General features: G+C 44.5%; 2 protein-coding genes across 10 annotated transcripts in view; one reads left to right on the forward strand and one right to left on the reverse strand.

The window, feature by feature from the left end:
• The first annotated feature begins 27 nt into the window (after positions 1-27).
• On the forward strand, positions 28-14,133 carry LOC115135020 (serine/threonine-protein phosphatase 4 regulatory subunit 3). 3 transcript variants are annotated; one of them, XM_029669199.2, is made up of 17 exons: positions 37-99; positions 337-484; positions 1,434-1,489; positions 1,696-1,794; positions 2,247-2,870; positions 8,587-8,664; positions 8,765-8,881; positions 9,534-9,650; positions 9,921-10,052; positions 10,180-10,282; positions 10,633-10,674; positions 10,760-10,918; positions 11,179-11,348; positions 11,428-11,567; positions 11,787-11,935; positions 12,020-12,210; positions 12,382-14,133. In XM_029669199.2, exons 2-17 carry the CDS (start codon positions 343-345, stop codon positions 12,478-12,480), a joined length of 2,418 nt encoding a protein of 805 aa, XP_029525059.2. In that variant the 5' UTR covers positions 37-99; positions 337-342; the 3' UTR covers positions 12,481-14,133. The 3 variants fall into 3 exon arrangements, with proteins under 3 accessions (XP_029525061.2, XP_029525060.2, XP_029525059.2); XM_029669201.2 differs by having other exon boundaries at positions 28-484; positions 12,101-12,210; XM_029669200.2 differs by having other exon boundaries at positions 28-484; positions 12,020-12,248; positions 12,382-12,469.
• A 208-nt stretch (positions 14,134-14,341) lies between these two features.
• Positions 14,342-26,135, reverse strand: part of LOC115135023 (cilia- and flagella-associated protein 36) — a 31,818-nt gene continuing 20,024 nt past the window's right edge. For 3 of the 7 annotated variants that reach the window (XM_065023134.1, XM_029669211.2, XM_029669208.2), the window contains 9 exons: positions 25,608-25,722; positions 25,227-25,314; positions 17,855-17,984; positions 17,370-17,444; positions 17,100-17,205; positions 15,684-15,826; positions 15,248-15,394; positions 14,902-15,006; positions 14,342-14,608 (listed from right to left, as the gene is read on the reverse strand). In XM_065023134.1, the coding sequence (XP_064879206.1) occupies positions 14,525-14,608; positions 14,902-15,006; positions 15,248-15,394; positions 15,684-15,826; positions 17,100-17,205; positions 17,370-17,444; positions 17,855-17,984; positions 25,227-25,314; positions 25,608-25,722 (993 nt within the window). In that variant the 3' untranslated portion in view covers positions 14,342-14,524. The remainder of the gene's footprint in view (positions 14,609-14,901; positions 15,007-15,247; positions 15,395-15,683; positions 15,827-17,099; positions 17,206-17,369; positions 17,445-17,854; positions 17,985-25,226; positions 25,315-25,607; positions 25,723-26,135) is intronic. The other 4 variants (XM_029669210.2, XM_065023135.1, XM_029669209.2 and 1 more) reach the window with 3 other exon arrangements.

The following is a 26,135-nucleotide window of genomic DNA, read 5'->3' on the forward strand; positions in this document are numbered from 1 at the left end:
GCGGTAGCTGTTTGATTGACGTAGGGGAAGAAAAAGATCGGATTACAAGATGGCGGTCTGTGGACGATAGTGAAGAGGCGGTCGTAGTTGTTTTCAACGGTGAATTTTACAGTTCGATAGATATCCTGCTTTCTGCGGGTAAAAACAAAACAATCAACCGCGTAATATGTTCATTAATTAGCACATTATTGTAAATCCTACTCAGATGTATGTCTGGGACATGCGGGTAGAAACACGTTTGAAGCTCGGGGATAAGAACATAGCTAGATAACTATTTTAAAGATAGGGTGAACTAACGTTAGTGTTGGCTTGCTAACGCGTTAGTTTTTCCTCAAGGTAACTATGTCGGATACTCGGCGGCGTGTGAAAGTATACACGCTGAATGAAGACCGACAGTGGGACGACAGGGGCACAGGACATGTCTCGTCTACCTTTGTCGAACGACTAAAGGGAATATCATTATTAGTTCGGGCCGAATCCGACGGTGAGTTGCTAACTAGCATATCTTATAAGTAGACGATGGCTCGTCACGTTTGTTTTGTTCGTAGTTAGCCAGCTAGCTGGTAGCTAGCACAGGCCTCTCATTCAATAATTCCACATCGCTAACTAGTTTGCGAACGATCACCTAACTAACCAACTAGTTAGCGAGATCAGTTGGCAATCAGTGGTTATTAGCTCACTAGCTACAAACGTAATTGCTGATGTCGACGTGTATGAGTTATTCTAGCCAACTACTGTAGCTAAATCACTGTATTGCTAATACTAACTGTCTAATTAACGTTATGTGGGTTGTTTTGCGTTTAACGTTATTTGTATCCGTATGGGTGATTAGACTTGAAGATAACTGATTTGTTTTAATTATCGATGTAACGCTAGCATAACGTTAGCTAGCCAGTACTTGCAATATAAATGTGGTTGAACTGACTTCCTTTGAAACTCTTTCCGTTTCAATACTTAAGGTTATATAATTAACGAACTAGTTATCTTGTTAATGAACATTGGTACATTAAAAGTAGTGTATCCAACTAGCTAGATAACGAGCTAGCCAGCCAACTAGCAACCTGGTCAAATAACTGTTGCACAGCTTGCTAGTTTAACGTTGGCTAGGTAACGTTACTAGTAAATTCACTTGGCTAACTCAGCAGTAAATAAAGGGATAGTTGTTGGCCAGCCCAAAACAAATTGTGGGCTAATTTATGGTGTGTTGTCTTTGTTTACATGCACAGTTTGTCAGTAAAAGTGTTCAGGTTTCAGCATTATCGTCAGTTACAACAGCCATCTTGTTGTTGATATTGAAGGCTTATTTGACGAACATTATTTCACACCATGTTAATGAATTAAGTTGTTGATTATATAGTTGGGAACATTTAGACCGCAAATAATTATTTCAGTATGGTAGTGGTTAGCTAACTAAATGTCCTCGTGTCTTTTAGGCTCACTTCTTCTGGAGTCTAAAATCAGCCCAAATACTGCATATCAAAAACAACAAGTAAGTATTCTACCTCTATCGAGGCCTGTTGTGTATCTTCAGTGTACATTCAGTGTTGTATTTGCTCTGTGGAAGTTCCATTTATAAAAGTAGCCTATGTATCTAAATAATTGTGAATGTGTACAGTTGTGGTAAATTTGACAATGCAAATACTTGAAAATAGAATTGTCTGAACTTGATCATGAGGACTGTCTTTCCCTGCTCAGGATACTCTGATCGTGTGGTCTGAAGCAGAAAACTATGATCTGGCTCTGAGTTTTCAGGAAAAAGCTGGCTGTGATGAAATCTGGGAAAAGATTTGTCAGGTATTGTACGGTATTTACTCTATGGTTGTGTAAATCAGTGTAAGTTTTATGAGTACTACTATGCTATTTATAGTTGTTTTATGGCAACAGAAAGCTTACGTTTTAACTGCAGGAACAACATTTATAGAACATGTCACAACTGTTGGTGACATACACACAAGTAAAAACATGCTTTGTCTGGAGAAATTGATTGTACCATATTTGCTTGATATTTGAAGCTCCAGTCCCCACTACTATGAATAACCATGTATGTGCATAGTAGCTCACTGCTGCTTCTTTAGGGGCCAGTAAACATACATTTTATTTTTATGCCCATATAAGACTAAGCCAGTAGTATTTTTATCATTTTAAATGATAGAATATCATGTTAAAGAAGTTTGTCCTTTGCAATGGGGGACTAGAGATATTCTCTGTTATTCTTACCTATGGCCTGTGTCTAATTTCCACCCCAGGTGCAGGGAAAAGACCCTGCGCTGGAGATCACCCAGGACCCCATCGATGAGTCTGAGGAGGAGCGCTTCGAGGAGATGCCAGAGACCAGCCACCTGGTGGAGCTGCCTCCATGCGAGCTTGCACGGCTGGAGGAGATCGCTGACCTTGTGACTTCTGTCCTGTCCTCGCCCATCCGCCGGGAGAAACTGGCCCTAGCCCTTATGAGCGAAGGTTACATGAAGAAGCTACTGCAGCTCTTCCAGGTGTGTGAAGACCTGGACAACCGTGAGGGCCTACATCATCTGTATGAGATTGTGCGTGGCGTGCTTTTTCTCAACAAGGCAGCTCTGTTCGAGGTCATGTTCTCAGACGACTGCATCATGGACGTGGTGGGCTGCCTGGAGTACGACCCGGCGCTGGTGCAGCCCAAAAGGCACCGTGAGTTCCTCACCAAGACGGCCAAGTTCAAGGAGGTGATCCCCATCACGGACTCAGAGCTGCGGCAGAAGATCCACCAGACGTACCGTGTGCAGTACATCCAGGACATCATCCTTCCCACTCCTTCTGTCTTCGAAGAGAACTTCCTTTCCACCCTCACATCCTTCATTTTCTTCAACAAGGTGGAGATAGTCAGCATGCTGCAGGTGAGTCACTGCAAACCAACAGTGCCAAACAAGATTTTTCCATTCTTAACTACAAATGTAAGTCTATTTATTTATTTCACATTTTGCTGGATGAAATCTCGAGATGCACATCTCATTTGAGTGTCCAAAAAAAACAACATACTTAGTAACAAGCATATGGCAACTGTCTAATAATAAGTGAAACAATAATTTGTTTTTAAAAAAGTACACTAACAGCGTAGAAACGTTGTTGTACAACTACTTCTGCTACAACTAATAAAAATGCTAATACAACTTATTAACCCGTGCAACAACTACTAAGTCAACTAATAAACTACTAATACAACTAATATACTAAGTACCTATAATATATACATACAGATTTACAAATATCTTCACATGGTGATGTTTCTATTAATTAAAAACACAAATGGTTTGTCCTTAACATTTGAGAAGGGGCTTTACATTCACTGATTTTAATGCCCTGTTTTCTATTGGTAAATTATTCCAATCAGTTGAGTCTTTGTGTCTGAAAGATCTTACAACAACCATGATGTAGTGTGAGCCTTGTCAAGTTAGGTGCTCCTTATATACACAGTACCAGTCAAGTTTGGACAGTCTTACTTATTCAAGTTTTTTATTTTATTTTTGTACTATTTTCTACATTGTAGAATAAGTGAAGACATCAAAACTATGAAATAACACATGGAATTGTGTAGTAACCAAACAAAAGTTTTAAACAAATCAAAACATTTTAGATTCTAAAAAAGTAGCCACCCTTTGCCTTGATGACAGCTTTGCACACTCATTTTCTCAACCAGCTTCATGAGGAATGCATTTCCAACAGTCTTAAAGGAGTTCCCACATGCTGACTACTTGTTGACTGCTTTTCCTTCACTCTGCGGTTCAACTCATCCCTAACCATCTCTATTGGGTTGAGTTTGGGTGATTGTGGAGGTCAGGTCATCTGAAGCAGCACTCCATCACCCTCCTCGGTCAAATAGCCCTATCACAGCCTGGATGTGTGTTGGGTCATTGTCCTGTTGAAAATAATTTATAGTCCCACTAAGTGGAATTGTGATGGGATGGCGTATCACTGCAGAATGCTGTGGTAGCCATGCTGGTTAAGTGTGCCTTGAATTCTGAATAAATCAGCGTCACTAGCAAAGCACCATCACACCACCACCTCCATGCTTCACGGTGGGAACCACACATGCAGAGATCATCCGTTCACCTATTCTGCATCTCAAAGACACAGCGTTTGGAACCAAAAATCTCAAATTTGGACTATCAGACCAACGGACATATTTCCACCGGTCTAATGTCCATTGCTCATGTTTCTTGGCCCAAGCAAGTCTCTTCTTCTTATTGGTGTCCTTTACTAAGGCCTGATTCACACAGTCTCCTCTGAACAGGTGATGTTGAGATGTCTGTTTCTTGAACTCCTTGAAGCATCTATTTGGGCTGCCTTTTCTGAGGTTGGTAACTCGAATGAACTTATCCTCTGCAGCAGAGGTAACTCTGGGTCTTCCTTTTCTGTGGCGGTCCTCATGAGAGCCAGTTTCATCATAGTACTTGATGGTTTTTACGACTGCACTTGAAGAAACTTTCGAAGTTCTTAATGTTTTGCGTTGACTGGCCTTCATGTCTTAAAGTAGTGGACCTGGTCTTTTACGAAATACGGCTATCTTCTGTATACCACCCCTACCTTGTCACAACTGATTGGCTCAAACACCGTAAGAAGGAAAGAAATTCCACAAATGTAACTTAGCAAGGCACATCAGGTGAATAGCTCATAAAGCTGGTTGAGAGAATGCAAAGGGTGGCTACTTTGAAGATTCTATTTTGATTTAGCACTTTTTGGTTAATACATGATTCCATGTGTGTGGTTTCATAGTTTTGATGTCTTCACTATTATTCTACAATGTAGAAAATAGTAAAAATAAAGAAACCATTGAATGAAACCTACAATGTTGTGAATTTGCCCCATCTGTAGATCTGAAGATACATGTATTGATTACAATTTATGTGATATTCTGCTGTTGTAAACAACCTGGAATGGATCAACTTTATGAATAGGGGTGCACTGATATGACATTTTTGGCCAATATTTTCCTTGCCAAAAAAAGTCGATGCCGATATTTATTAAACATTTGCGCCCTTTTAAGCATTCTAGTACAGTTAAATAGTTGCAACACACATTTACCAGTAAAACATAATCAAAACCTATTTGTTTCACTTACTTGCTGTACTGTTTCGTTGTTCATTTGTTCTGTCTTAACCATTTCATCATACATGTCAACAGTGAAGTTTCAGCTCTGTCTATCCGTGGCCTTTCTTCCTCGGTGCGCACTGTCACTTTCCTTTTCCGTCTTGTTAGACACAGCCGGACATTTCACGCAAACCCTGTTTCTTGTTTGCATCGAAGTAGCGGTCTTTGTACCTAGCATTGAGCATGGTGACGACACAGTAGAGGCTCAGAGAGAATGCCACCGACTCGATTGTTCACAGCCTCTACTAGAGTACTTTTCCAAGTTAACCCGGCGGTCTGTGTTGGCGTTTTTGTTGTGCATGGGGTTTCAATGCCATGACAGGGTATCACATTTGCTGCAGACGCAGTTGCGCTTATTTCTCGAGTCAGTTGTTCGAATTGGAGAGAAGAGTGTTCATGTTTCAAACATGTTCTCAAATGCCATTGAAATGGCAGCAGCGGAATGAGAACCAGCACATTCTTGAGCATGCAATACGGATTTCCTCAGTACGAACTCCTCGTCGACCCACTGCGCTGTCTGACTCTGCTCATGGGGCTGACGTCTCTGGTCCAAATGTCCGTTGTGAAGCAAGTAGCAGTGATGCTCATAACAAGTTGCTTGTGGATGTGAGTTTCAACAATACTGTGTAACTCCCGTAGGGCAAAATCGGAAAAATAGCGCCTACTTGGTAGTGCGTACCGGTGCTCGACCAGTCGGCGAAAGCCAACATCACCCAAGACAGAGAGTGGTTGATTGTCAAGGGCAATGAATTCCATTATCTTGGCTTTAATGGATTTCGCTTCAGTTGTCTTACTGAATTTTTTAAACTCTTTCAAATGACTGCTCGATCCACACAGCTGACATTGTGGCTTGGTTGGGAATGCTGTGTTGCATGTGTAGTGTTATATTTATTGTGGCATCATTATGTTGTCTACCTACGTTTATAGGTATGCAAGTCAGCTTTGACATCGGTTTTGCACGTTGGCGTTAAACTAGACATCTGGCTGATGTTGGCGTTTTTAGCTAATATTGACCGATTCCGATATGCTTACCGTTTCTATATATATTTTTTTTAAATATCGTGCATCAAATCAAATCAAATTTTATTTGTCACATACACATGGTTAGCAGATGTTAATGCGAGTGTAGCGAAATGCTTGTGCTTCTAGTTCCGACAATGCAGTAATAACCAACAAGTAATCTAACTAACAATTCCAAAACTACAGTCTTATACACAGTGTAAGGGGATAAAGAATATGTACATAAAGATATGAATGAGTGAGGGTACAGAGCAGCATAGGCAAGATACAGTAGATGGTATCGAGTACAGTAAATATATATGAGATGAGTATGTAAACAAAGTGGCATAGTTAAAGTGGCTAGTGATACATGTATTACATAAGGATGCAGTAGATGATAGAGTACAGTATATACGTATGCATATGAGATGAATAATGTAGGGTATGTAAACATATTAGGTAGCATTGTTTAAAGTGGCTAGTGATGTATTTTACATCAATTCCCATTATTAAAGTGGCTGGAGTTGAGTCAGTGTCAGTGTGTTGGCAGCAGCCACTCTATATTAGTGGTGGCTGTTTAACAGTCTGATGGCCTTGAGATAGAAGCTGTTTTTCAGTCTCTCGGTCCCAGCTTTGATGCACCTGTACTGACCTCGCCTTCTGGATGATAGCGGGGTGAACAGGCAGTGGCTCGGGTGGTTGTTGTCCTTGATGATCTTTATGGCCTTCCTGTAACATCGGGTGGTGTAGGTGTCCTGGAGGGCAGGTAGTTTGCCCCCGGTGATACCCTCTGGAGAGCCTTACGGTTGTGGGCGGAGCAGTTGCCGTACCAGGCGGTGATACAGCCCGCCAGGATGCTCTCGATTGTGCATCTGTAGAAGTTTGTGAGTGCTTTTGGTGACAAGCCGAATTTCTTCAGCCTCCTGAGGTTGAAGAGGCGCTGCTGCGCCTTCTTCACGATGCTGTCTGTGTGAGTGGACCAATTCAGTTTGTCTGTGATGTGTATGCCGAGGAACTTAAAACTTGCTACCCTCTCCACTACTGTTCCATCGATGTGGATAGGGGGGTGTTCCCTCTGCTGTTTCCTGAATTCCACAATCATCTCCTTAGTTTTGTTGACGTTGAGTGTGAGGTTATTTTCCTGACACCACACTCCGAGGGCCCTCACCTCCTCCCTGTAGGCCGTCTCGTCGTTGTTGGTAATCAAGCCTACCACTGTTGTGTCGTCCGCAAACTTGATGATTGAGTTGGAGCGTGCGTGGCCACGCAGTCGTGGGTGAACAGGGAGTACAGGAGAGGGCTCAGAACGCACCCTTGTGGGGCCCCAGTGTTGAGGATCAGCGGGGTGGAGATGTTGTTGCCTACCCTCACCACCTGGGGCGGCCCGTCAGGAAGTCCAGTACCCAGTTGCACAGGGCGGGGTCGAGACCCAGGGTCTCGAGCTTGATGACGAGCTTGGAGGGTACTATGGTGTTGAATGCCGAGCTGTAGTCGATGAACAGCATTCTCACATAGGTATTCCTCTTGTCCAGATGGGTTAGGGCAGTGTGGTTGAGATTGCATCGTCTGTGGACCTATTTGGGCGGTAAGCAAATTGGAGTGGGTCTAGGGTGTCAGGTAGGGTGGAGGTGATATGGTCCTTGACTAGTCTCTCAAAGCACTTCATGATGACGGAAGTGCGTGCTATGGGGCGGTAGTCGTTAAGCTCAGTTACCTTAGCTTTCTTGGGAACAGGAACAATGGTGGCCCTCTTGAAGCATGTGGGAACAGCAGACTGGTATAGGGATTGATTGAATATGTCCGTAAACACACCGGCCAGCTGGTCTGCGCATGCTCTGAGGGTGTGGCTGGGGATGCCGTCTGGGCCTGCAGCCTTGCGAGGGTTAACACGTTTAAATGTTTTACTCACTTCGGCTGCAGTGAAGGAGAGTCCGCATGTTTTCGTTGCAGGCCGTGTCAGTGACACTGTATTGTCCTCAAAGCGGCAGAAAAGTTATTTAGTCTGCCTGGGAGCAAGACATCCTGGTCCGTGACTGGGCTTATCAATGTATTTTATTTGACATAAATAGAATATCATATGAAATGTGATAAAATACTCATGCCACTTTGTTGTCTTCAGTTTTCTCTGATATTAGTGAACAGGTTTGTAGTTGATGGGTAATCTTCAATTTAAGAGGGGAATCTGTGAAGCCAACATACCAGTAGGCCCTGAATGTCTTGGACCTCACATTGATAACAATGATAAGGCTGTGGCACGATTTATTTTATTTTTAACTTCCCTTGGCAGGATAATTATACACGTTTAGAAGCTCTAGGGACATGGCCATGTCTATTCACCCCTGTAATAAATCTGGGTTCAGGCCTAGTGCTTTTTAACATGACCTCTCAGCACAAAACCTCTACAGACCACAGAGATCTGAGATGCAGTTGAGTATGTTAACTTTATATCGCTGCCTTACACTACAGGAGGATGAGAAGTTCCTCACTGAAGTCTTTGCACAGCTAACAGATGAAGCCACAGAGGACGGTAAAAGGAGGGAACTAGTAAGTTTAATGATTAACTCTATTTATTAAAAGCATACAAATACTTAGCTTTTGTCATGAATGTTTCAGTACTGTCCTGTGTTTTCCTTCCTCTTCACAGGTGAACTTCTTCAAAGAATTTTGTGCTTTTTCACAAACCTTGCAACCGCAAAATAGAGATGCTTTCTTCAAGACTCTGGCGAATCTAGGCATTCTTCCTGCTCTTGAAATAGTCATGGTATGAATGGTTACTATGTACATTTTAAATGTCTTCTTTTTGCATATTTACCCTGGACATTTGGTTGTGTGTTTGATGTGGCAACATTCAATCACTTGAATGTGAAATCTCATCTCAACATCAAGGGCTGCATCTTGCCAGCACATGTCAAAAGTGGAATGAATTTAAATGTACCAGAGTGTCTCTTAAAGGGATGCTTCAGGATTTGGGTAGAAAGCTCTTTATCTACGTCCCCAAAGTCAGATTAATGGTGACTACCATTTTTGTCTACCTCCGTACAGTTTGAAGGGAGTTGCTAACTAACGCTGCGCTATGATTGTAAGTCAATGGTAACCGCTAGCATGCTAGTAGATTCCATAGACTGAGTCATTGCGCTACAGCTAGTTAGCTTTGGCTCGCAAAACTACCTCTAACATCCTTCATACTGGATGCATACAAAAAAATATATATCTGTGATTTCAACTGACTGGCGATGTAGATAAAGGGATTCATTGCCTGAATCCTTTTAATCCTGAATTTATAAAGGTCTAGAAAGTCAGTTAGTCCAGATTGCACTAAGACTCCTGAGCCCCTACAGAAACACGTGGATGGAGCTGAATGCGCTATTAGTTTGAGCTCACTGTGTGACTAGTGTGTCTCACCGTCTCCACAGGGGATGGACGACCTGCAAGTGAGGGCTGCAGCCACAGACATATTCTCATACCTGGTGGAGTTCAGCCCCTCCATGGTCCGAGAGTTTGTTATGCAGGAGCCACAGCAGACTGATGATGTACGTATATCATATAGCTAGCCCTACGTGATACTAGTGGGCCAATTTTTAAAATTTCTCTGACACGTGTAGGTGCCATATGGAGATGTGATTATGTAAATGAGAAGGCATGATTATTTAACCATTGAACTGTTTCTTATATTAGGTGTTTACTGTTAACCCAAGCATACCTTTTCTGAGCATTTAGATTAGATGAGTCTGAATTCTCTAGGGTGTTCTAGGTTTCCTATACTTGACGCTCCTCACCGTTCCCCTCTGTATGTTCATTAGGATGTGCTGCTGATCAACGTGGTGATAAAGCAGATGATCTGTGACTCGGACCCTGAGCTGGGGGGTGCTGTGCAGCTGATGGGGCTCCTACGTACACTGATTGACCCAGAGAACATGCTGACGCCCACCAATGTAAGACCATGTCCAAATACACACGCACTCTGTCACAACACTGGGAGTAATGATTATTATGCAAGAAAACAGAACAGCTAGCTATACCTCATGATTTGTATGATACTTTCACTTTGAATCCTGTCAGAAAACAGAGAAGACAGAGTTCCTCAGCTTCTTCTACAAGTACTGCATGCAGGTCCTAACAGCCCCTCTATTGGCCAACACTGTAGACGAGAAGAAGTCCAAAGGTGAGGAGGGGGACGATTTTTTGTATTTTAACTCGCGTGATTATAGATCTAAATGGATGCATGCATGGTCCGTGCTATCCGGAATCGTTGGGACGTCCCAACCTCATTGAAGTTTACATTTTTAAATGGTTATTAAGGCAAGGGTTAGGGTTTAGGTTAGGGACGTCCCAAGGATTCCGGATAGCACTGATAATATATGCATTGTGTGGATGGACTCTGGTCCTTTGTAGAATTTGGTGTGTTTAGGTCCAGCTCTGTGTGGATATGCATATCTTTTTGGTGGGCAGGCCAAGATGTCTTGGTTTGGATCTGTTTGTATGACTGATATTCATTGTTTTTATGTTTCTCAGCTCTGCAAGAGGGGTCCACCAAGATCAACCCAGTGTGTCCTGGTATTTAACCATATTATTACAATCGTAAATCTCATTTGACTAGGAGTGTCTCTCCCTATTGTAAATGCATGCTGCTATCTTCCAGATAATTTCCAGACAGCTCAACTCCTGGCTTTGATTCTGGAGCTGCTGACATTCTGTGTTGAGCACCACACGTACCACATCAAGACATACATCATGAACAAGGACCTGCTACGACGAATCCTGGTGCTAATGAACTCTAAACACACCTTCCTGGCGCTGTGTGAGTCACCGGGGAAACACTACAGAGGGACATGGTTCTAGAATATGGGGAGCACCAAGCGTTGACATGAAAACATTGTGTCAGTAGAGTGAATTTGTTTAATGAAGCACATCAAGCTAGAACCCAGACCTTTGGACCCTTGGCTCCTGGGTATAATCAATTGATAAATCCACAACCTAAAATGTACTGCAAGTAATTGCCGGTATGGAGTTTCCTCAGCCTCTTTTCAAAGTGGTGATTGTACTGATTTTGTCTAACAGGTGCTCTGCGCTTCATGAGGAGGATAATCGGGCAGAAGGATGAGTACTACAACCGCTATATTATCAAAGGGAACCTGTTTGAGCCAGTCATCAACACTCTGCTGGACAATGGCACTAGATACAACCTCCTAAACTCAGCCATCATCGAACTCTTTGAGTTCATCAAAGTTGTAAGCCCCCATTCACCCTTAACATGTCTGGTTACCATTTTACCACATGCACACACTCTCATGACATCTATCTCTACAGGAGGATGTTAAGTCCCTGATAGCACACATCATAGACAACTACTACAAAGCACTTGAATCCATTGAATACGTCCAGACGTTCAAGGGCCTAAAGGGCAGATATGAGCAGGAGAAGGACCGACAGACCCTGAGACTCAACAGGTCAGTGTTTCGTCATCTCCCACAGACATGGACACCTGGAATGGTGTTAGTGGAACATTTTGATTTGTTTGGTTCAGTCAAAGAGGATAACTTGGCATATACTTTAATAGCAGTTGGTTTGTGTTGAGCAAAGTAAAGCAATGTTGCGTTGTCAAGTAACTTATATTTTTGTTATTTATATAAATCCTGTTAAAATTCGTTTTTACTGTATCCAAGCAGATATCGTAGGGATGCCCGAACGCTGGACGAGGATGAGGAAATGTGGTTCCATGAAGATGAGGATGATGACGAAGGAGAGGCTGTTGAGAAAAGTAGGCCAGAGGAAGAGTTCCCAGAGAGCTACGGAAAGTATATGGAAGCAAAAAAAGGTAAGTGCCGCCACTCTGCTCAGTGTGTTCAAACCCACAACTTGTGGAATGGTATGTTCACTATGTATTTCCGTCTCTTTACAGTTAAAGAGAGTGACGACAAAGAGAACTTCCCAACGCAGACCCCAACTGGCAGCTTTAAGTTTACCTTCTCTCATTCTGCAGGGGCTGCCAACGGTGCCAACGGCAAGCCGGCTGCCTCACACGCCGCCTCAGCCAGTCCCAACGGCTCCCCAGCCAAGTCGGACGCGACACCCGGCACCCTGGTAGTCAAGGTGAGCTTTCCCTGTCAACTGCCATTCTAATTGCCAAGGTGAGCCATATCCTCTTTCTACCTGTCAATCTGTAGTAAAAAGCCCCATTTGCCTGCCACCCCAGTAGTAAAAATGATCAAACCCAGGGTTGAGTCACTTGAGTTCCAATGTGACCTGTGTTCTCGTTGACAGACTGCGATGGTCGGCCTTGTAGACTACCCTGACGACGAAGACGAGGAGGAAGAAGACGAAGAGCAGTCGCCACGGAAACGTCCCCGTCTGGGCTCCTAAGCCAGTGAAATCGTCTGGTCTTGGTCAGCTGTGCCACAGTCACAGTCCACTGGACAGAGACCACTCCCACCTTCCTACCCTGCCCCCCTGCTCCTACGTCCCCATATCTGGCCTGTGGACCAGAGAGGTTGAACAGTGCCATGGTTTCCCTGTTGGTCCAGCAGGGGCGCTGCACTTCACCCAAACCTCAGTCGCTCTACAGAAGGGGGAGCAGGTGCTAATGGGAGAGCCAGTCAGGCTAGCAGGACTAGCCGCTTAGTAATGGAAGCTTGATTGGCTGACCCTACAGAACTGTTCCTTTGGGTTGGGTGGAGGGAACTAGGCAAAAAGAGGGGATAAGTAACACAAAAAAACGAACCTACAGAAAACAAAAGTTTCTTAGTTCTGAGGAGCAGGACTCAACTGTCAAAGCTGGGGCTGCATTGCCGAGGCTTACACACAACTAGTCAGGAATCCAGTATTCATGAGTTTAAAAGTACTGTACAGTTTGTTTTTTTTCATCATATGCCCCTTAAGTGATTTTAAAAAGGGGAGAGCTATACCTGCCAGTGTATTTTTTTTATTTTTTTGCTGCACAAATGGTGGGACCACTGTTCACCCTTAATTAAATTCATTGTAGAAAGCAAGAGTTGCAATTCTGGTATTAAACTGCAGTAAAGTCATTTTTGCAGCCCACTGAGAATGTCTGAAGTTTGTGTATTCAGTGGCTTTGACTCACTGGCTCCAGATGTCTTTGTTCAGAGAAGTCTATTTTCCAGCAGGTATGTATCTTGTTTTAAAAGAACAGAAACCCTTCTCAGTGGTACATGCTACCGGTGATCCAGTTCAGTACTCCTGATGGGTTGAGTTTGTTACTAGCACACTTCCTGTGGGTCAGAACATATTTCAATCCAAAATTGCAGCAGTGGTGGCTAGACCAGCTACTGCCATTTATATAGACCAGGGATGCCCCCTCATCCCCATGTTTGTTGTTGAACAGTGTGGGTCTCAATTTACTGTTGGGTTAGAATAGTAGAATACACTAGGTGCAATTTTGTTGCATCAGTAGTTTCTCTTCTGACAGTCACTCAATTAGCCCATGTTGACAATTGGTAAATTAGTCTAGGCCAGCTATCTAAACTTGTGGTCGTCGTTGAATTACCTACCGGGTGCCCCATTTAATATATCTGATGATCAACTGCAAACGCATCCACCCTTTTACAAAATGTGTAGAATAGCATGAAACTAAAACTTCAAATTCTCTGTCAAGATATGGGGGCTGCTAAATTGTTTTGCTCGCAAGGTGGGTGTAACAATTTAGCTTCGGGGCCCAAAGGGCCAGGGCCTACTCTGACTGCATCTGTGGGTATGGATGTGTGTAAGAAGACCTGCGAGCCGTTGCGGCCCCGCTTGTGTTCAGATTTTGGGTGGTCCCTACCCCCATCTATTGCCTATCCCTGATAGACGTAGTTTGAGATGTCAGGAAGAGGTGGAAAGCATTTGTCGAAGTACGTACAGCATCTGTGAATGCCCAAATGTAACCATTTCAAATGTCTAGAGGTTTGTTTTCTCCCTGAAAAATGTGTACAAAGTGCATTTACTACCACTATCTCCATTCTAAAATTTTGTATACAGTTGATACGTTTTCAGATTAAATGTGACCCTGGCATTAAAGTTGTGGATCTAGCTTTATTTTACTCTGGATACTAGTTGAATTTAATCTGTAAACTTTCTCATTTGGTTTGAGTGCTGAAAATGTCCAAATGCCTATCCAGTAGGTTTGCCTCTGAGGTACCCATGCTTGTAGATTTAAAACAGGATGTACAAGTTAATTGCATCTTTCCATGCTGACCAGTAGGTTTATCACACAAGATCTCTGGCAGAAAGTGTATAAAATAATAGGATTTATTCAACAGCATACATGATCTTACATAGTTAATATTAATGCACCACTGATTCTATATAAAGATCCATTTGAATACCTTTCCTTTTGCCCCTTCTCAAGCACAGTCCCGGACCATTTTGACTACAATTAAACTCTTGGGGGTGTATATTGCAGTTGCGTTTACTTCTTGATGACTTCCTCTTTCAGTTTTTCAGCCAGATGTTTTCTTTTTTGTAACTTCTTTTTATCTTCGACAGAGATCTCCTTTGAAGGGAAAACCAAGAAAGTGTATCAAATGTTGAACGGTAGCACCACTCAAACTTAAGTCACAAATCTACTACAGCAAGGGCTTTATTCAATCCATGTCGCCAAAGTTCAGCCTGACTTAAAAGCGATGTTAGTGGCGACTGCATATGCCGGCTCAATTGGAAATTACCCTTTTCATATTGCACAATCTAAAGCTTCAGCGATCTAGACTGAATAGAGCCCGAAGAGTAGAAGCACACGGGGCAGCAGCACTACAAAGTGGAGACAGTTGTCACTTCAACCCAGATCACCTTGGGTTTATGTCCCCCAACGAGAGAGCTTGCAGGCTGCGAGGCATTGACCATCTCTTCCTGTACACTACTAGCACCACCCCTGTTCATTTTAGGAACATAGTCCTTTGATTGGCAAGGCAGCAAAAGAGGGGAATAAAGAGCAGGAACAAAACACTTTAAAGGGAATATTGTGAACAGAAAATCAGGGGAAACCAATAGAGAAGATTGCATTTGAAACTCACTAAAAACATGACACAGGCAGACCAGAGTTCTTTGCTAGCAGAGTTCTACTTGAATTTGCAGTCATCAGCTGAGGTGTGGTGCATTGTTATCGTTATTAGTGGTAACTAATGAAAGCTGTTACCGGTGTGCTGGGAGTGGGGGCAGGGGGTTCCTCTGGTGTGGCAGGTTTGGGTCTCTGCTCTCTTTTCATGGCCTGAAGTTTGTCCCTCTGCTGCCTCAGGTACAGCGCCCTCTGCTGGAGTTGCACCTGCTGCTCTGCTGACAACTCCTGAACACAGAGAAACACAATCCATCTGTCTTCAGCGAAACTGGTCATGTCTGGGTGTTTATTCAGAGTGCATGACATATGGCCCTGTCTTATGGTTAATGTCACATGACCTGGATTTAAAGCTTTTTCATCAAACCCCCTTTTTATGTCTGACGCTTAAGCACCATCCTCAGAAAAATGTAAATAGTCTAATTCTCATTTCTGGGAAAGCCTTAAACATTCAAATCTGTGACATGATGAACCAAAACACAAAGCCCTTTGTATGGGTTATGCAGTAGGAGAGTCTCACTGTGAACGGCTTGGAGATGCCAGCCTCCTTGCGTGCCTCTTCTATCCAGCCCTCTACTGCCTGGCTGCTGCCCTTCTCCCTGGAGACATCCGGAAGCTCTATGCCCTTCACTGGAACCCTCACAGCAGGAAGGACTCGTGGTTCTGCATCAACACATAACCCTCCATTAGTCACACAACCTCTGCAGTACACTACCTGACCAAACGTATGTGGACACCTGCTCATCGAACATCTCATTCCAAAATCATGGGCATTAATATAGAGTTGGTCCCCACTTTGCTGCTATAACAGACTCCACTCTTCTGGGAAGGCTTTCCACTAGATGTTGGAATTTGCTTCCATTCAGCCACAAGAGCATTAGTGAGGTCGGGCACTGGTGTTGGGCGATTGAACCTGGCTCGCAGTGTTACAATTCATCCCAAAGGTGTCAGGGCTCTATGCAGGCCAGTCAAGTTCTTCCACACCGATCTCAACAAACCATTTCTATATGGATCTCACTTTGTGCACAGGGGCATTGTCATGCTGAAATAGGAAAGGGCCTTTATCAAAATGTTGACAAAGTCGGAAGCACAGAATCATCTAGAATGTCATTGTATGCTGTAGCGTTAAGATTTCCCTTCACTGAAACTAAGGGGCCTAGCCCGCACCATGAAAAACAGCCCCAGACCATTATTCCTCCACCAAAATGTTCAGTTGGTATTGCATGGCTATGCATTCTCCTGGCATCCGCCAACCCCAGATTTTTCCATCGGACTGCCAGATGGTGAAGCGTGATTCATCACTATAGAGAACACGAGTCCAATGGCGGCGAGCTTTACACCACTCCAGCCGACGCTTGGCTTAGCGCATGGTGATCTTAGGCTTGTGTGCGGCTGCTCTGCCAAGGAATCCTATTTCATGAAGCTCCTGATGAACATTTCTTGTGCTGATATTGCTTCCAGAGGCAGTTTGGAACTCGGTAGTGAGTGTTGCAATCGAGGACAGAAGATTTTTACACGCTACACGGTCCTACGCTCTTCAGTAAAGCCATTCTACTGCCAATGCTTGTCTATGGAGTTTGCAAGGCTGTGTGCTCGATTTTTATATACCTGTCAGCAACTGGTGTGGCTGAAATGGCCAAATCCACTAATTTGAAGGGACATGTAATGTAGATGAACCTTTTAGCATTCATGTGCTATATCTACACTACAGGAAATGCTTCAAGGGGAACAGACTAGTGTATACTATAAACTGAGGGAAGGTACATCACTACAGACTAGTGTATACTATAAACTGAGGGAAGGTACATCACTACAGACTAGTAATAGAGCAGATGTACTGAGAACATGAAACAGAGAAGACTGTTTCAAGCACCAAAGTATATGGAGGGGAAACAGTCAGCCAACAGTATTGGAGACTGAATGTAACAGTTATTACCTGATGCCAACTTAGAAGGGGGAGATGTGCTGGTATTGGCTGGACTCATCTGCCCACTACCTCCAGCAGCCTTCAGCTCCCCTCTCTGAGGAGATGTACTGTTCACCTACATGGAAGGCACAGGGCAGCCATGTCATTGCATCTAGCAGTTCTACTTATGCCACACTGATGTTCACAAAGTTCAGGTTGTACAGCTAACATTTATGGGCGACCACAGGTCTAACATAGTGCAATAGCAGACTGTGTGCACTGTACTACTAGGAGAGTTACCGTTGTGTTTCCATTGACCAGAGGGACAGAGGGCTGGTGGCTACCACTGTCCCACACCTTCGCCTCAGCCTTGGGCTGAGCGTGTGCAACATACAAGAGAGTTGTCACATACCCCACTTTAGGTTAATATACAGGCTAAAAAAACATATATTGTAACGATAATGCGGAAAAAACAGCGTTACAGGTCAAACCTTTAGTTAACAATGTGAGTCCATGTCCTAGAACAGGGCTGGATATCTGCCAGATCATGTACCACTCTGCATTAGTTGATTGATTGAAGACGGTCTAGTAACGTGATATGTAGGGACTGTAAGCTGCTGTACTCATCACTTCCCCTTCTTTTGTGTTGCTGCTAAACTACATAGCTCAGAAGAATACTATGGCTATGAATACATGAAATAGGAACCATTTATCACATTCTACAGGCAGACAAAGTCTTATGTTCAGTATTTTTGTATTACAACAATATTAGGTTCATAACTCACCTTGTTGGTCTGTTGAATGGAGGTGACTGCCTCTAGAACTGGCCTATCAGAGCAGCTTCTGGACGTGGAGCCGATCTCCTCTGACTGCAGTCGCCGAGCCATCTCTAGGTCATAATCCTCCTTTGACCTCCTGTACAAACACACATCGGGGAGATATGTTTACTAGTAGATGGTCGTTTAACTCAGATGATAAGAGTGAGGTTGCTTTACATCAAACACCACCATGGTTTTATAGGGTTGCACTAGTGTGTTTCAATGTGTTACTTGTAGTTGAATACAAATCGATCTTAAATAACACAGCCATTTTTGTCACCATTTAGAGACTATAAAATAAATCAATACTAAGCTATATTGTATGCAAAATAAAAAGGAAAATGTTATTATACTAATACAATTTCTCAGAGAAAAGATCAGAGAAAAGATTGTTTAAAAAGTAATACTTTTTTTCTCTCCCAAAAGATGGGGTTCAAGATTATTGGCAGCTGTTTTCAATACTTCACCTTGTGAGGATAATGGCACTGAGCCTTTTTATTAAATGTTTTATCAAATTAGCGGCAGGGTAGCCTAGTGGTTAGAGCGTTGGACCAGTAACCGGAAGGTTGCAAGTTCAAACCCCCGAGCTGACAAGGTACAAATCTGTCGTGTTATTTTTTACATTAGTACCCCAGGTCATCTTAGGTTTCATTACATACAGTCGAGAAGAACTACTGAATATAAGATCAGCGTCAACTCACCATCAGTACGACCAAGAATATGTTTTTCGCGACGCGGATCCTGTGTTCTGCCTTTCAAACAGGACAACGGAATGGATCCCATGCAGCGACCCAAAAAAACGACTCCGAAAAAGAGGGAAACGAGGCGGTCTTCTGGTCAGACTCCGGACACGGGCACATCGTGCACCACTCCCTAGCATTCTACTCGCCAATGTCCAGTCTCTTGACAACAAGGTTGATGAAATCCGAGCAAGGGTAGCATTCCAGAGGGACATCAGAGACTGTAACGTTCTTTGCTTCACGGAAACATGGCTCACTGGAGAGACGCTATCGGAGGCGGTGCAGCCAGCGGGTTTCTCCACGCAGCGCGCCGACAGAAACAAACATCTTTCTGGTAAGAAGAGGGGCGGGGGCGTATGCCTTATGGCTAACGAGACATGGTGTGATGAAAGAAACATACAGGAACTCAAATCGTTCTGTTCACCTGATTTAGAATTCCTCACAATCAAATGTAGACCGCATTATCTACCAAGAGAATTCTCTTCGATTATAATCACAGCCGTATATATCCCCCCCAAGCAGACACATCGATGGCTCTGAACGAACTTTATCTGACTCTTTGCAAACTGGAATCCATTTATCCGGAGGCTGCATTCATTGTAGCTGGGGATTTTAACAAGGCTAATCTGAAAACAAGACTCCCTAAATTTTATCAGCATATCAATTGCGCTACCAGGGGTGGAAAAACCCTGGATCATTGTTATTCTAACTTCCGCGACGCATATAAGGCCCTGCCTCGCCCTCCTTTCGGAAAAGCTGACCACGACTCCATTTTGTTGATCCCTGCCTACAGACAGAAACTAAAACAAGAGGCTCCCACGCTGAGGTCTGTCCAACGCTGGTCCGACCAAGCTGACTCCACACTCCAAGACTGCTTCCATCACGTGGACTGGGATATGTTTCGTATTGCGTCAGATAACAATATTGACGAATACGCTGATTCGGTGTGCGAGTTCATTAGAACGTGCGTTGAAGATGTCGTTCCCATAGCAACGATTAAAACATTCCCTAACCAGAAACCGTGGATTGATGGCAGCATTCGCGTGAAACTGAAAGCGCGAACCACTGCTTTTAATCAGGGCAAGGTGACTGGTAACATGACCGAATACAAACAGTGCAGCTATTCCCTCCGCAAGGCTATCAAACAAGCTAAGCGTCAGTACAGAGACAAAGTAGAATCTCAATTCAATGGCTCAGACACAAGAGGCATGTGGCAGGGTCTACAGTCAATCACGGACTACAAGAAGAAATCCAGCCCAGTCACGGACCAGGATGTCTTGCTCCCAGGCAGACTAAATAACTTTTGCCCGCTTTGAGGACAATACAGTGCCACTGACACGGCCTGCAACGAAAACATGCGGACTCCTTCACTGCAGTCGAGGTGAGTAAGACATTTAAACGTGTTAACCCTCGCAGGGCTGCAGGCCCAGACGGCATCCCCAGCCGCGCCCTCAGAGCATGCGCAGACCAGCTGGCCGGTGTGTTTACGGACATATTCAATCAATCCCTATACCAGTCTGCTGTTCCCACATGCTTCAAGAGGGCCACCATTGTTCCTGTTCCCAAGAAAGCTAAGGTAACTGAGCTTAACGACTACCGCCCCGTAGCACGCACTTCCGTCATCATGAAGTGCTTTGAGAGACTAGTCAAGGACCATATCACCTCCACCCTACCTGACACCCTAGACCCACTCCAATTTGCTTACCGCCCAAATAGGTCCACAGACGATGCAATCTCAACCACACTGCACACTGCCCTAACCCATCTGGACAAGAGGAATACCTATGTGAGAATGCTGTTCATCGACTACAGCTCGGCATTCAACACCATAGTACCCTCCAAGCTCGTCATCAAGCTCGAGACCCTGGGTCTCGACCCCGCCCTGTGCAACTGGGTACTGGACTTCCTGACGGGCCGCCCCCAGGTGGTGAGGGTAGGCAACAACATCTCCACCCCGCTGATCCTCAACACTGGGGCCCCACAAGGGTGCGTTCTGAGCCCTCTCCTGTACTCCCTGTTCACCCACGACTGCGTGGCCACGCACGCCTCCAACTCAATCATCAAGTTTGCGGACGACACAACAGTGGTAGGCTTGATTACCAACAACGACGAGACGGCCTACAGGGAGGAGGTGAGGGCCCTCGGAGTGTGGTGTCAGGAAAATAACCTCACACTCAACGTCAACAAAACTAAGGAGATGATTGTGGAATTCAGGAAACAGCAGAGGGAACACCCCCCTATCCACATCGATGGAACAGTAGTGGAGAGGGTAGCAAGTTTTAAGTTCCTCGGCATACACATCACAGACAAACTGAATTGGTCCACTCACACAGACAGCATCGTGAAGAAGGCGCAGCAGCGCCTCTTCAACCTCAGGAGGCTGAAGAAATTCGGCTTGTCACCAAAAGCACTCACAAACTTCTACAGATGCACAATCGAGAGCATCCTGGCGGGCTGTATCACCGCCTGGTACGGCAACTGCTCCGCCCACAACCGTAAGGCTCTCCAGAGGGTAGTGAGGTCTGCACAACGCATCACTGGGGGCAAACTACCTGCCCTCCAGGACACCTACACCACACGATGTTACAGGAAGGCCATAAAGATCATCAAGGACATCAACCACCCGAGCCACTGCCTGTTCACCCCGCTATCATCCAGAAGGCGAGGTCAGTACAGGTGCATCAAAGCTGGGACCGAGAGACTGAAAAACAGCTTCTATCTCAAGGCCATCAGACTGTTAAACAGCCACCACTAACATTGAGTGGCTGCTGCCAACACACTGACACTGACTCAACTCCAGCCACTTTAATAATGGGAATTGATGGGAAATGATGTAAATATATCACTAGCCACTTTAAACAATGCTACCTTATATAATGTTGCTTACCCTACATTATTCATCTCATATGCATACGTATATACTGTGCTCTATATCATCGACTGCATCCTTATGTAATACATGTATCACTAGCCACTTTAACTATGCCACTTTGTTTACATACTCATCTCATATGTATATACTGTATCTTGCCTATGCTGCTCTGTACCATCACTCATTCATATATCCTTATGTACATATTCTTTATCCCCTTACACTGTGTATAAGACAGTAGTTTTGGAATTGTTAGTTAGATTACTTGTTGGTTATTACTGCATTGTTGGAACTAAAAGCACAAGCATTTCGCTACACTCGCATTAACATCTGCTAACCATGTGTATGTGACAAATAAAATTTGATTTGATTTGATTTCGTTCTGCCCCGGAACAGGCAGTTAACCCACTGTTCCTAGGCCATCATTGAAAATAAGAATTTGTTCTTAACTGATCTTGCCTAGTTAAATAAAGGTAAAATAAAAATTGGGGAACACTTAGGGAGGGATCTTAGACACTTAGGGAGGGATCCATTCCTCCATAAAGATTTTTTTCCAGATCCTTGATATCCTTCATCTGCACTTATGGACTGCCCTCCTCAATTCAAAGCACAGGTTTTTTAACAGGGTTCAAGGTAAAGGGGGAAAAAATTCTAGATCACCTGTACTCCACACACAGAGACACGTACAAAGCAATCCCTCGCCCTCCATTTGGTAAATCTGACCACAATGGTATCCTACTGATTCCTGCTTACAAGCTAAAATTAAACCAGGAAGCACCAGTGATCGGTCAATAACAAAAAGTGGTCAGATGAAGCAGATGCTAAACTACAGGACTGTTTTGCCATCACAGACTGGAACATGTTCCGGGATTCTTCCGATTATATTGAGGAATACACCACATCAGTCACTGGCTTTATCAAGAAGTGCATTGAGGATGTCGTCCCCACAATGACTGTACATACATATCCCAACCAGAAGCCATAGATTACAGGAAACATTCGCACTGAGCTAAAGGGCAGAGCTGCCTCTTTCAAGGTGTGGGACTCTAACCCGGAAGCTTAAGAAATCCTGCTATGCCCCTCGACGAACAAACAAACAGGCAAAGTGCCAATACAGGGCTAAGATTGAATCATACTACAGTCTCCGACGCGTGTCTTTTGTGGCAGGGCTTGCAAATTATTACAGACTCCAAAAGGGAAGCACAGCCACGAGCTGCCCAGTGACACAAGCCTACCAGACAAGCTAAATCACTTCTATGCTCGCTTCGAGGCAAGTAACACTGAATGTGCTGACCAACTAGCAGATGTCTTCACTGACATTTTCAACATGTCCCTAATTGAGTCTGTAATACCAACATGTTTCAAGCAGATCACCATAGTCCCTGTGCCCAAGAACACAAAGGCAACCTGCCTAAGTGAATACAGACCCGTATCACTCACGTCCGTAGCCATGAAGTGCTTGGAAAGGTTGGTAATAGCTCACATCAACACCATTATTCCAGAAACCCTGGATTCACTCCAATTTGCATACCACCCAAACAGATCCACAGATGATGCAATCTCTACTTCACACTGCCTTTTCCCACCTGGACACAAGGAACACCTATGTGAGAATGCTATTCATTGACTACAGCTCAGCACCATAGTACCCTCAAAGCTCATCACTAAGCTAAGGATATAATAGTAGTGAGGCTATATACAGGCACCAGTTAGTCAGCCTAATTGAGGTAGGTGTGGTTAAAGTGACTGTGCATATATGATAAACAGAGAGTAGCAGCAGCGTAAAAAAGAGGGGTTGGGGGAGGCACATAATGCAAATAGTCCGGGTAGCCATTTGATGACCTGTTCAGGAGTCTTATGGCTTGGGGGTAAAAACTGTTGAGGCGCCTTTTGGTCCTAGACTTGGCACTCTGGTAGCGCTTGCCATGAGGCAGTAGAGAGAACAGTCTATGACTGGGGTGGCTGGGGTCTTTGACAATTTTCAAGGCTTTCCACTGACACCGCCTGGTGTAGAGGTCCTGGATGGCAGGCAGCTTAGCCCCAGTAATGTACTGGGCCGTACGCACTACCCTCTGTAGTGCCTTGCGGTCAGAGGCCGAGCAATTGCCGTACCAGGCAGTGATGCAACCAGTCAGGCAGGATGCTCTTGATCGTGCAGCTGTAGAACCTTTTGAGGAACTCAGGACCCATGCCAAATCTTTTTAGTTTCCTGAGGGGGAATAGGCTTTGTCATGCCCTCTTCACGACTGTCTTGGTGTGTTTGGACCATTCTAGTTTGTTGTTGATGTGGACACCAAGGAACTTGAAGCTCTCAACCTGCTCCACTACAGCCCCGTTGATGAGAATGGGGGCGTGCTCGGTCCTCAATTTCCTGTAGTCCACAATCATCTCCTTTGTCTTGCTCATGTTGAGGGATAGGTTGTTATTCTGGCACCACCAGACCAGGTCTCTGACCTCCTCCCTATAGGCTGTCTCGTCGTTGATCACTGTTGTGTCATCAGCAAACCTAATGATGGTGTTGGAGTCGTGCCTGGCCATGCAGTCGTAGGTGAACAGGGAGTACCGGAGGGGAATGAGCACGCACCCCTGTGGAGCTCCAGTGTTGAGGATCAATGTGGCAGATGTGTTGCTACCTAACCTCACCACTTGGGGCGGCCCGTCAGGAAGTCCAGGATTCAGTTGCAGAGGGAGGTGTTTAGTCCCAGGATCCTTCGCTTAGTGATGAGCTTTGAGGGTACTATGGTGTTGAACGCTGAGCTGTAGTCAATGAATAGCATTCTCACATAAGTGTTCCTTTTGTCCAGGTAGGAAAGGGCAGTGTGGAGTGCAATAGAGATTGCATCATCTGTGGATCTATTTTGGCGGTATGCAAATTGGAGTGGGTCTAGGGTTTCTGGGATAATGGTGTTGATGTGAGCCATTACAAACCTTTCAAAGCACTTAGCCTTTAGCTCGATGTGGATGTTGCCTATAATCCATGGCTTCTGGTTGGGATATGCAGGTACGGTCACTGTGTGGACGACGTCGTCGATGCACTTATTGATGAAGCCGATGACTGAGGTGGTGTACTCCTCAATTCCATTGGATGAATCCCGGAACATATTTCAGTCGGTGCTAGCAAAACAGTCCTGTAGCGTAGCATCCGCGTCATTTGACCACTTCCGTATTGAGCTTGTCACTGGTACTTCCTGCTTTAGTTTTTGCTTGCAAGCAGGAATCAGGAGGATAGAATTATAGGTCAGATTTGCCAAATGGAGGGTGACGGAGAGCTTTGTATGCATCTCTGTGTGTGGAGTAAAGGTGGTCTAGAGTCTAAAAATGTGGTAAAACTGATTTCAGTTTGCCTGCATTAAAGTCCCCGGCCACAAGGAGAGCCGCTTCTGGGTGAGCATTTTCTTGTTTGCTTATGGCCTTATAGAGTTGGTGGAGTGCGGTCTTTGTGCCAGGATCGGTCTGTGGTGGTAAATAGACGGCTACGAATAATATATCATGCATATAGCCTCTGTTGTTTTATTGTTCCTTTTTGGGGGGGGGGGTTATCGGGAGCTGGAGTTTTTCCTGGTCTAATATTGTGCTCAGGCAAAACTATGGGCCCTACGTGCGTGCCAATGACTAAAGGAAACGACACAACAAAGCCTATGAGAACCTGATGAAAACCCTATTATTATAAAATGACAGTGCATGTATGAGGGCTGGTGTAATGGCCCCAGTTCTATGAGTCTCTTACTTCAGAACCTCCTGTATAATCTTCATCTCCTGCTGCTCCAGTTCACTCATCACGTCTGCTCCATCTGTGAGACACTCAGGCAGGGCACCTATGCACACAGGAGGGGAGCATTAGAACAAATAGTTTTGGACCGGTGTAGGCTCATCGGTGCCATTGTGCCAAGTGTGTGTGTGTGTGTGTGTGTGTGTGTGTGTGTGCTGGTACGGTAGGCAAGCATTAGGATGGCAAAAAAATCCAGTAACTTTCACAAATCAGGAGGGAATACGCAAGAAATGCGGAATCCTCCAATCAAGACATCTGCAAAATCTGAATATGTTGGGAAAGTTACCAGATTTGTTCAACCCTAATTAGGAGTTGTGTGACAACAGTGAAAAGGTGTACCATTTCTCTCTTTAATGACCTGCAGCGCCTGGAGCTGGAGCTCCATGTTCTTCTGCACCATGAGAGATCTGAACATCTGGAAGTCGTCTGTGGCCAGGACGGGCTGGAATACAGTCTGTACAAAAGGTACAGTTAATAATAAGCATGAATAAATACTGTTCTACATCTGCTAACCATCTTGACAAGTCCTATGAATTATTCATATTTGTACTTGTTTCTTTGAGTTCTCTGCCTCTGGGTTGTGCAACCTTGGCAGTTGGCACTGTAATTGAAACTGAGTCAGCTCTGAATTCTCTTCCTCTCTCTGTCTCTGTCCTGAGGCCTACATTATGTGCCTCCTGGTAACTTAAATCACAACCGAGGTCTTTTTCTGGCCCAGGTATGTCCCAGAGGGCACTGTTGGCTCTGAGACTAAGTAACACTCTCCATCAGGAATAGCTCCATCGAGCTGTTCCTGTATCTCACTAACCCGATTTAGGCCTGGCCCACTAATCTGCTCATAGATCAGGTCTACCTGAGCTCCTGTAT

This window comes from Oncorhynchus nerka, linkage group LG10 (assembly GCF_034236695.1).
Source record: "Oncorhynchus nerka isolate Pitt River linkage group LG10, Oner_Uvic_2.0, whole genome shotgun sequence".
NCBI classification, from domain to species: domain Eukaryota; kingdom Metazoa; phylum Chordata; class Actinopteri; order Salmoniformes; family Salmonidae; genus Oncorhynchus; species Oncorhynchus nerka.

Excerpts from the sequence above, each read along its gene's own strand:
- LOC115135020 (XM_029669199.2), top strand. The coding sequence starts at position 343 with ATGTCGGATACTCGGCGGCGTGTGAAAGTATACACGCTGAATGAAGAC. Across the intron at positions 8,665-8,764 it reads ACGGTAAAAGGAGGGAACTA|GTGAACTTCTTCAAAGAATT; the intron begins GTAAGTTTAATG and ends TCCTCTTCACAG. Across the intron at positions 11,936-12,019 it reads GTATATGGAAGCAAAAAAAG|TTAAAGAGAGTGACGACAAA; the intron begins GTAAGTGCCGCC and ends GTCTCTTTACAG.